Below are 11,633 nucleotides of genomic sequence, written 5' to 3' on the forward strand. Positions count from 1 at the left end.
AGACAGAAAGTCTATTTGCTTCAGCATAGCACTAAGAGCAACCCAAAAAGCATCCATACGGTCCCATCGGAGGGAGGCCTGCCTTTGCAGAGAAGTGGATTTGAATTTACACAGTTCATGTCATCTGGAAACTCCCGTGGTGTAAAGCAAAGAAGTGAGCCTGGGTTGGGACTGCCAGCAGAGTGTACAACAAATCACGCTGAACCACCCAAGAGAGTGGTCCAAAGTCCAAACAAACAGGCCGGTACAGGTTAAATGTCACTAAAGATAAGCTCACAAACCAAAGTTATAAAACACACACACACACACACACACACACACACACTCACACACACACGCATGCATGCACACACACATGCACACTCACACACGCACACACACATGCAGGCACACACGCACTCAGGCACACGCATACACACACACACACCATCTTCCACCACTCACCATCTCATCACTGGCTCGGAAGAAGCTTTTGAAAGTTCGACTCATGTTCTTCTCCAGTTCAGCCTCGGCCACGCCCTAAAACAGTCAAGAAGCAAAATTAAAGATCCCTTCCAGATGCCCTGGAAACTGTAGCCCTCTCCCATCTGACCAAAGGCCAGGAGACCTTAGCTTCTGACCCAGCTAGCCCATTTAACATTTTATTAGAATTACATTCCTTGATTTTTTTTATTGTGATATGCATGCTAGAAAAAGCATATAAAATAGAATATAAGATGCTAACGGGGGTGCTCCCAGGGAGGTGGGTCTATGAATAATACCCAGATTCCTACTATGAGGTATGACTTGCACTAATCAAAGAGGCTGATATAGATTTAAGGTGGTGGCCAGGCTCTGAGACTGTAAGTATGAGACGTCTCTGTACCCAGTTTCCTTTGATGCTTCTCAATTGACTGTAGGAAATTCAACCATCTTCTTCAATTTGGTCCTAAATCGTTACAGACTTTTGGAGTGCTCTCAGGACTATCTTCCTAAGTACAGGACATCTGATTTTCTTTGTTAGGAGCTGGGACACATGTCCTTGGTGGTGATAAATTACCAGGTTCTTCTGTCTCGTGAGAGTGTTATTACAGATAATTGCTTATCTATTGCAGGCTACGACAAGCTCTCAAACAGCTTGTGGTCCGGATGCCAGGCTGCAGGAATGAGGAACAAGTAGGTAGAGGGGAGCACAGAGGTGTATACCTCCAACATCTCCTCTGCTTACTTCTCTGTATCATCCTTTTAAATTAGGAGCTTATTTATGGCAAAACAGAGATACTCCTGCAATGTGGAGGCGGGGTTGTCCATTTCAAATATAGTCAAATATCAGGAATACTACGTCTGGTGTTTCTTGGAAAGTGTTCATGTTCACTAATTCATCTTCTAAATACTGTTTAACTTCACGATGTGCTAAAGAGTTCGTGGGGGAGTTGGGCAGGCAGCAAGCACCTCACGGATAAGCAGGAAGGACTGTAAAGCAAGTGACAGTTGACCCCGATTGCCCCAAAGGCAACAGCTTGTTTCTATTGAGGGAGGGAACACTGGAGCAGGACTTGGCTGTGCAGATGGAGGAAGGGTACCCTGGCTTAAGGAAAGAGCTGGGATGCACAGCCTTGCTGGCCTAGAGGATGAGCAGTGGTGAACACTGTGCCTTGAATGTGAAATGCCCCTCCCACAGGAGGGCTAGACAGACAGCTCAGTTGGTAAGTACTTGTACTATAAGAATGGGGACCAGAGTTTGATGTCTAGTACCCATGTGAAGAAGGTGAATGAAGTGGGGCACTTTTCCAAGCCCAGCTCTCGAAAGGTGGAAGCTTGATTGATACTAGCCAGTCTGATCTAAACAAACAAGCCCCAGGCCAATGAGATGGGGTGGGGGTGGGGCTCCTAGCAAAGCAGCTGGGTATACTTAGGGTAGCTATGGTGGTTTGAATAGGCATGGTCCAGGGAGTAGCACTATTTGGAGGAGTGGCCTTGTTGGAGGAAGTATGTGGGCTTGCACTTTAAAACTCTCGTCCTAGCTGCCTGGAAGCCAGTCTTCTAACAGTCTTCAGATGAAGAGGTAGAACTCTCAGCTCTTCCTGCACCATGCCTGCCTTGACGCTGCCATGTTCCTGCCTTGATGATAATGGACTGAACCGCTAAACCTATAAGCCAGTCCCAATTCAATGTTGTCTTTATAAGAATTGCCTTGGTCATTTCTGAGTTCGAGGCCAGCCTGGTCTACAGAGTGAGTTCCAGGATAGCCAGGGCTACACAGAGAAACCCTGTCTCGAAAAACAAAAAACAAAAAACAAAACAAAACAAAAAAAGAATTGCCTTGGTCATGGTGTCTGTTCACAGCAGTAAAACCCTAACTAAGACAGTAGCCTTCAGAAATTCTAGAACATCTTGGAATTACCACAGAACTGGGTAGTGTGCATGACCTTTTGCAGACAAGAGACTGTAACTTTTGCTAAATCCTCAACAATTCACTGGAGACTTGATTATGGGTCTTGTTGCTTCAGGCTTCTCCTCACCTGGGCAGGTGCTTAGAATGCAGGTCTTTAGCAACTGCACAGAGCCAGACTTCATTTTACCAACATCCTCCCGTGGACCCACACCCCAGACTCATAAGATAGTACCTGCCCAGTGCAGAGAAGGTCAATACCACCTCACATACAATAGGCATCTTTTCCTCCATATGCTCATGAGCTTTGGCCAAACATGAAGTCTAGAGCTGATGCAGAACAGAAGCCAAAGGTCTGACTGGGCCACAGAGGCATAGAGAGCACTAGTCAATATTGGCCACAGCTGATGACACCATACAGTTCCCACAGCTGCCCAGGACCAGATAGCAAGGGTGGTCTTATAGCTAAAGGATTTTCCCACTTTTTCATGGTACATGAAAAAGGAGGTGAGCTTCCCACCAGATACACAGGGGCACACCAAAAAAAAAAAAAAAAAAAAAGATTTTGAAAGCGTGGCTGGAGTCAACATCTGACTCATATTCCTTCCTTAATTCCAATCCTACCTTCCCTCTTTTCCATTCATCGAGCCTTTTCTGAACACCTACTAATACTTTGTTTTGTCAGTAGGAAGAAAAAATAAGGATGAAGCAAGGCAAGGTGTGTGTGGGGTTGGGGAGCAGCCTGAGGTGGGATGAGATGGAGAAAATAAAGAGAACAAGGGAGAGAAAGGAGAGCCTTACTCAGGCCCTGCTTTCTATTTCAGTTTGGCGAGAGTCAAGAATGTCGCCTGAGTAAATGAACCATCCCAGACCATCTGTGAAGATGCCCCCTTCCTCAAAGGCAGCCTTTCCCTGCATATCCAAGAACACAAGCCCTCTTATCTTCTCCTGTTTTGGCCCCCACCTTTATTCCCTCTCCCTGATGGAATGATGGACTTTCCTCTGGGTGGGCAGAACTATTTACTCATGTATTCCTCGAGTCTCACCAGCTCTTGACATCAGTGTACTCTTCTAAGCACCATAGCAGAGCTCTGTGGAGGTCTCATCAAGATCCCCAACACTGAAACGCACCCATCAACAGCAGCTGCTTCTGGGGAGAAGCTCACCATAAATAAGAACCCTGACTGAGGTTGACTCACAGGCCGGGCAGGCTCTCATCCATCACTGTGGTTCTACAGCTTCCCGCTGCTATTTCCTGCCTGACATTCATCACCTTGCAGAAGGCGTCCATTGATTCTCCATTGTAACTACACCCTACAAATGAGCAGGCTCATAATCAACAAGCTGACATGACTTCCATATAAAACAAAAACAAAAACAAAAACAAAAACAAAACAAAAACAAAAACAAAACAAAACAAAAACAAAAAAAACCTCCAACTCTCCAACTGCAAATTCAGCATGGAGAGGATGATTAATGTCCCCACCTCTTCCCTGCAAGGACACAGGACCAGAGTCATCCTACCTCAAGAGGCACAATGTGCAGAACCAGAAAAGATGACTTCAAGTGTCCAAGGGCTCAGGACTGTGCTCACCACATGGCTGTATGCCTGTGACTGTGGGATCCTCCTTTCTGAGAACATTGGTTCAGCCCTACTGTACCCCAGGGTCACCCACCAATGCTGCAAGAGCCAAGTGAGCTCTGGCTCCCAAGGTGAACCAGGATCACACCCATAGCAATGTGGAATCAAGGAGGGAGGCAGAGCTATTTGATGCTGGTGTAAGGAAGCAGGACTTCTTAAGGAGATGGGGATTCCTGAAGGTGGCATGGAAGAACTCTAGACTTGCTAAGCCAAGGAAGTGGCAAGCTAAGTGCCTGCTTGGTTCAGAAGTCTTGCCACAGTACAGCTTAGCTGGTGCTGGGCTGTGCAGTTCACTGGTTAGAGTGTATTAGGGATGGACTCTTGGATATTTCTTATCAGGCAACTCATGGTGGTCTCAGAAAGTCCCTGTCCAAGGTAGTGTCAGACCCCATCACAAGGATGACCCACCACAAGGATGACCCACCACAAGGATGACCCATCACAAGGATGACCACAGTCCAGGGCTGTCTTTGAAAAGCATCTTTGTGCAACTTATGCTGATACCTAAAGCAACCCCACACTCCAACATGCCAGTTGTGGGACTCTCTAGTAGTCAGTACCATTTTACAAGGCTCCATTGTCAGTGAGCAGAGTACAAGGTTCCTAGCAAGAGCCCAAGAGCAGCAGATTCAAGTGGGCACTCAGCACCCTGCTCCACACAGCACAGAAGCAGCAGGAGCCAGCCTGGCACCGTCTCCTGCTCCTCAGCCTGGGGCCACCCAGACAGACACAGAGAAATGTTCACCTACTCACAAAGAACCCACTGGATCTGTGGTCAGTATGCCCAAGCCTGTTTGCAAAGTCATTTGTACCTAATGCTTCAGAATATTTAAGAGGGATAAACTGATAGAGGCAGGGAAGCGGGGAAGGGAGGGAGCGGAAGAGAAGGAGGAAGAAGAGGAAGAGGAAGGCAACAACACTGACATCAATCCTGGTGTCCCACACTTACTGGTTCTTGAAAGTACAGCTGATAATTGAAAACTGGGATGGATCTGATGACTTTCATGGGAGACACATCAGGATCTGGTGGCATAAACGGCGTGTTCAAACTGGCCACGGCCCTGCAGGAATAAGAAACATTACAACAACAAGCCTGTTGAGGAGACAGACTCGACTCAGAAAGAACATTTTGGGTCAAAAGCGAAGCTCAAGTGGGAAAACTATACACACGAGGTCTCATTCCGGCAGTGGATGGGAGAGTGGTGGTGTTAGAGCTCTGATTCCTAACCCAGTGAGTTCCCCAACTCAACTGCAACCTACCTGCCTTAGACACATGTACACATATGTACACACACACACACACACACACACACACACACACACCTTTCTAGGAGTGATAGGAAGCAATAGCTATAGAAATCAGGGTTAGGGGCCCTGAGACAGTACAGGAGGAACTGGAGACCAGGGCATGCTGGGATGCCTCACCCAAGTCTGCTATTTGGGCAAAAACTTCCTTTTGGCCAGTAAAGCGTTCCAAATTTTTGCTAGGAAGAGATTAAATTGAGTAAGACAACATAAACAGCCGTCTTCAAACCACACATCATGCTCATGGCTATATTCCCACTGGTTTATTTTCAACAGCTTTATAATATGTTTATACAGTGACTTTTTGGTGAATCTGAATCTTATTTTCAGTCTACATGAAACAGGAGAAAGAGGGAAGGAAGGAGTAAGTGAGTGTGTGTGTGTGTGTGTGTGTGTGTGTGTGTGTGTGTGTGTGCGCGCGCGCGCGCGCGCGCGCGCGCGCGCGTAGCAGTAGTATATTCACTTTATAAGTGTTTTACGAGGGATCAGGAGAGGTAGCTCAGTGGGTAAAAGCACTTGCTTTACAAACACAAGGACATGAGGATGTGAGTTCAAATCTCCAGCACCCACGTAAAAAGCCAGGCAAAACAAGTACCTGCAACCTCCTGCATTGTGGGAGCAGAAAGAACAGATTCTGAGAGAACTCCTCAGCCAACCTAGCCAAAAAAGCCAGGGTTCAGGGGGACACCCTGTCTCAACGTTATCCGATAGCGACAGGGAACGAAGGCTGATGTATATGTTTTAGGAAATGCCTTGTTCACTTCAGTCTTTGATGTAACTCGGCCATGTGAAGAGGGCGGAGGCCGACTGAATGAAGCACACTCTGGTTTTGTTCTTCAAAGCCTCACCATGTGCGGGCTGACTGCATTAGCTGAGGCGTGCAGAGGCTGTTGTCTATATTCCTCTCACCCGCCCCTGAGACGGGGACACTAACTGCAGCTTTCCAGCTCAGTTGTGGATGGCCATGAGGTCTGCTTCACCTGCTAGGGTCCAGGCCATCCAAAAGCTCCCAAGAGAGCCTGGATAATAATCACTGGATGCTGTGGTGGTGACCATGCCACGCCACAGGAGCTGCACATGGCACCGCATTTCAGGATATGGGTCTGGCTACAAGTTCCAGTTGTAGCTTTGTAGTTGAAGAGACCAAGGCCTAGGAGGTGACATGATTTGTCACTCTGTCTTGGATAATGTGTATTGTCTCTCCCCCATGCCCTGTAACCTGTGGTAACCTTGAACTCAGTCCTCCTGCTTCAGCCTCCTAAGGGCTGGGATTACTTACAGGCATGCACCACAGTGTCCACTCAAAGGCCACATTTTCTGAATTTTGACCAGGGTGAACTATCTCCTGCTGCTTAAGGGTGTGACTCTATGAACCCTCTATTGCTTCTTTATCCGCCCACTCAGAGTCAGTCCTGAGCTTCCACAGGACACTCTGTCTCTGAATTACTTGTACCTTGTCAATCATTGGGTCAGAGACTGTTCGTTCCTAGGAGCTCAGTAGCTTAGCATACTTCCCTTCCCTACTCCATACTGTTGTTTAGACATTTTACAGAGAAGCCCATAGCGTTCTTGGGGGACTCTAAGTCCAGCCTAGTAAATCCCAGTGCACCTGGCTGCTTACCTCACTCTCTCAGGGTGGAAGAGAGCCATGTTCCACACCAGCACGCCAGCCCAGTCATGGCCAATGAACACTGCTTGAGGGATTCCCTAGAGAAACAAGAAGAGACAGGATGAAGATGGATTTCTGGGATGGGGAGTGAAGAACCAAAGGCTCTCCTTGGCAAGTCCAGTGACACCAACAGGAACCCCCAGAAACCCCTCAAAGGCATGCACCATTCTTAACTCCACCTCTCACACATCTTTCCTCCCCTCCTCCGTCTCCACAAATGACTAGGCTTTGAATTAATCTCCTTGAAGTAAAGGCAGGAGACTAATCATGATCTCTCTCTCTCTCTCTCTCTCTCTCTCTCTCTCTCTCTCTCTCTCTCTCTCTCTCTCACACACACACACACACACACACACACACATCACTTCCAGACTCAGTCTCATGGAGTGCAGACACAGCCATCATCCTCTTCATCCCATACCCAGTTAGTAAGCTAGGCCCCACTGCTCCACGGCTCCCCCTGTTCTCTCCCTCCACTGCTACTGGCCTAGACCACTCTTCCTCTCCAGACCACCCTGCAGTGCATTCCGTTCCAGCCTAAGACGGTGAGGCAGAGAGCGTGGCAGAGCAGTCTGGGGAGTAGTGCATACACCGTAGCCGCTGGCTTTCATCCCCATGACTGAATTTGACATTCCCAACAATGCCATCATCGTGCAATGCTCTGAGATTTGTCAGAAGGGACTCTCATGTTTTTATGACTTGTGAAATAAAAGCTTTAAAATGGTTCCCCTACACCTTCCCCTGATGTTCAAGGTTCCTCTCTTGGGGTGGACGCCAACAAAGGGGTTTACCTCCCTTTTCTTGAATGAATAGCAAAAACGACATACTCCAACCTCTCTCTTGGCTATCTCTAGTTTTGGGACAGATCTTCGCCCCCGCCACTGCCTAAAGCCTATGCCTCCCCTCTCCTGTCCTCTCTGCTCAGAGTCACCAACAGTCAGCCTTCCAGAGCATCCAGCTCTCCTTTCATTACCTAGATCCACACAGAATTCTCCAGAGAGATGGTCCTGGAGGAATGACTCACCAGCTTATCCAGGAATGTCACCATCTCCTTTAAAAAGAACACAGACACGACATCAGACAGGTAAGGTAGAGAGAAGCTTAGTTGCCTGCCATACCACACACTGTCAGCACAAGCCCCAAGGAAACTCATGCCATGGAGAGTCTCTATCCCTTCCTGGACCACAGTGGTCCCTCTGTCTCCTGAGACCTCTTGCAGTCTCTGATGGTTCCGTCCTGAGGAAGTACACAAAAACCTTCATATTCTGTCATCAATTCTAGGAACTCAACAGACCCCAAGAAATCTTCAGCAGTGACACACCCTGCTGACGTACATGAAAGCACCTTTCCACATTCTAGTTCATCATAGAGGGCACAGTGAGTTCAGTGTCCTCTCCAGTCTCGACAAGCCGAGAATCACACTTGGATACTAAGAAGCTTGTAAAACACACAGCCCCAGCCATTCACTGCATCTTATACTAGAGAGCCTGACCCACAAAGGTTAAGCTCCCACACCGAAAGCCACACACAGTAAAAAAGAACCAACTGTGTGTAGACACATCTCCCAACACCAGTGAACTTTAAAAGATATTATTGCTATGTTTCGCCCAGCCTTCTCAGTGTGCAATCCCAAGGCTATAAATATACAGGGAAGCTTATGGGTAGAATAAAGGTTCCCATCCTAAAATAAAAATCACTTATGTTTACTGTAGCAATTTTTACAGGAGCCAAAAGATGGGGTCAACCCATGTGTCTGTCAGTTGATGAAAGACAGATACACATAAGGGACACTAGATACACACAAAAGGGTGAAATCAACTTATTTGTAGCAACATGAAGAACATGATGGTAAAATAAAATAAGCGGGGGGGGGGAGCTCATTTTTATGAGGTCTAGAATAGTTATTTGTGAAGTAGTATGGAAGAATGGCTAACAGACTGAGGCAGTGGACATGAGAAGGATGGACAGAGACAGACAGAGAGAAAATGTGATTTTAATTTTATAAACAAGAAGTCCTCTTTATTAAAAATAAAACAACAACAACAACAAACACCTTCCAATGTATCGATTCTGTTTCCTTCTCTGGTATATACAACTAGAGAGAGGTAGATGAGTTTCAAGGGACCTACTGTATAGCAGAGTGCCTATAATCAGTGATGATATGCTCTTGAAAGATGTCGGGTGAATGTCATGTGCTGTCACGGTAAAACAGTGATTATGTGTGGTCAAGCATCTGTCAGTTACCTGGATGTGACTGTTCTAGAGTGGATATTAAACACCCCGTTATGTGTGACAGAACACATCGCTTGTCAATTAAAGATAAAGATTAAATAAAAGGAGAGCCCAGTCTTAGAAAAACGATGAGTCACGTGGTGAGCTGTCGCACAAGTTTAGGAGTTGCAGTTGAGGGAAAAGGTTTCGAAAGGTATTTTGTGAACTGTGGGGAGAAGGCTTTATAGGCACCTGCATATAAGCAGTGATAGGAGTCTTAACCCAATTTTCTCTGACCTCATATGTGAAGCCAATTTCAGCTTTTAAAGTTCAATTTTACATTAAAATTATTGTGGTGGTTTTTCAAAAGGAGCTATATGAATCTGCCACACCCTGTGATTAGCCCCTTTGAAGTCCACACTTCAACGGGTTTAGCATAATCGAGTTGTGAAACTGTCACCACCATCCCAGTATCAGAAAACTTTCACTGCCTTAGCGGAAAGCCCTGTACCCAACAGGCTTCACTTCCATTTGGTTTCCCTTGTGTCTTGGCAGCCACTAATCTACGTTCCCTCTGGGTTGCCTGTTTTGACACCTCCCTGCAAATGGAGTTGCATGGTGTGTGGTTTTTGTAATTGGCTTCTGCTTAACATCCACTCATTCGGGGAGGGTCCACTGCTTCACTACTCTGTGTGGCCTGATCCAGTGCATGTGGATCCGGATGTAGTACCTACCCAGTCATTAGCCAGTGTCCTTGCTGTTTCCACTTGCAGCTCCTACGGATAGGGCTGCTTTAAATAACGGGGCTTGGGCTCTGTCATCGTTAGTTCTCTTAGGCTAGTTCCTAGTGATGGATGTACTGTTGATACCTCAAACAGGGGAGGATAGGGATTTTTCTCTTCATCTCATTTATTCTGACCTCAGGACCCCATGCAGGAGTGTGGTTCTTTGGAGCAGCCCAGCACACCCATCCTGGGAAGATTCCAATAGAAATAAGTGTGAAGCCAGGTGAGTGGACAGCAGTGGGATGTGGTGTGGGAGTGGATTCCTGGGGATTTGGTGGGGAGGCCTGAGCAAGAGTCACCACTGGGAAATTGAGGCAGGAGAACAGCCCTGCCTGGAAGCTTATCTGTGGCAGGGAAGCCACAGTTTACACACAGAGCTGGTGGTTGAGGATGCTCAGGATAGGGTGGAGAGAGTGGAGTAGAGAAGGCTTCAAATCTGGACCTGCTACTTGTCAGCTGTGGGTAGCAACCTCAGGCTTGGGGGACACGCCATACTTAATATGTGCTGGCTGCCATTTAGAACCATCACCTCCATGGTCAGTGAGAGTCAGCACACAGCATGTTCAGTGAGAGCCAGCACACAAGCACGGTCAGTGAGAGTCAGCACACAAGCACGGTCAGTGAGAGCCAGCACACAAGCATGGTCAGTGAGAGTCAGCACACAGCACGGTCAGTGAGAGTCAGCACACAAGCACGGTCAGTGAGAGTCAGCACACANTCAGTGAGAGTCAGCACACAAGCACGGTCAGTGAGAGTCAGCACACAGCATGGTCAATGAGAGTCAGCACACAAGCTGTGCATTGTGCTTTCCCACAGATGGACACCTGTGCTCCTAGCTCATGTCAGGGAGAAACTCAGGATGCGAACAGTGCTGCAGGTGTTACTGAAGAGGGTTCTTACCTTACACAGCAATTCCATGGCATATTCTTCTATTTCTGTAAGTAGAAATGAGTGGATGAATAAATAAATAAATAGATCAATCAATCAGTCAATCAATAAATTCCGGCCTGCTGGTACATGTCTTTAATCCAGGATGCAGAGACAGGCAGATCTCTGTAAGTTCAAGACTATTGTGGTCTACATCACACACACATACACACATGCATGCATGTGCGCGCGCGCATGCACACACACACACACACACACACACACACAGAGAGAGAGAGAGAGAGAGAGAGAAACGGACAGACTCAGACAGAAGCAAAAAGAGAGAGGAAATGTGATTTTAATTTTATAAACAAGAAGTCCTCTTTATAAAAAACAAAACAAAATAAAAAAATCTCCCAATATATTGATTCTGTTTACATTTTGTTTTATTTTGTTTTGTTTTGTTTTGTTTTTGAGACAAGATTTCTTGGTGTAGCCCTGGCTGTCCTGGAACTCACTCTGTAGACCAGGCTGGCCTCGAACTGGGATTAAAGACATGCACCACCACTGTCTGGCCCGTTTACTTTTTTAAAGTTTATTTTGAGTTGGGCTTTGAATATGACATAAGATAAAAAACCTAATTTGACTCTGTTTGAGCTTTTATCTGTCACTTATTGAAGAACTAGCTCCTCTTTGCAGAGTGTTCCTGGCACCCTTGTTAAAGGCTAGTTAATAGTGTGTGTGTGTGTGTGTGTGTGTGTGTGTGTGTGTGTGCGTGTGCATTTT

General features: G+C 46.8%; 1 protein-coding gene across 1 annotated transcript in view; it reads right to left on the bottom strand.

The window, feature by feature from the left end:
- Ephx2 (epoxide hydrolase 2) overlaps positions 1-11,633 on the bottom strand; it is a 37,796-nt gene that overhangs the window by 4,698 nt on the left and 21,465 nt on the right. Inside the window, exons 7-11 of the mRNA XM_029541344.1 lie at positions 10,881-10,919; positions 8,009-8,035; positions 6,940-7,025; positions 4,963-5,074; positions 445-519 (exon numbers count right to left, since the gene is read on the bottom strand). Of these exons, the coding sequence (XP_029397204.1) occupies positions 445-519; positions 4,963-5,074; positions 6,940-7,025; positions 8,009-8,035; positions 10,881-10,919 (339 nt within the window). The remainder of the gene's footprint in view (positions 1-444; positions 520-4,962; positions 5,075-6,939; positions 7,026-8,008; positions 8,036-10,880; positions 10,920-11,633) is intronic.

The sequence above is a fragment of the Mus pahari genome, chromosome 8 (genome assembly GCF_900095145.1).
Source record: "Mus pahari chromosome 8, PAHARI_EIJ_v1.1, whole genome shotgun sequence".
Taxonomy (NCBI): domain Eukaryota; kingdom Metazoa; phylum Chordata; class Mammalia; order Rodentia; family Muridae; genus Mus; species Mus pahari.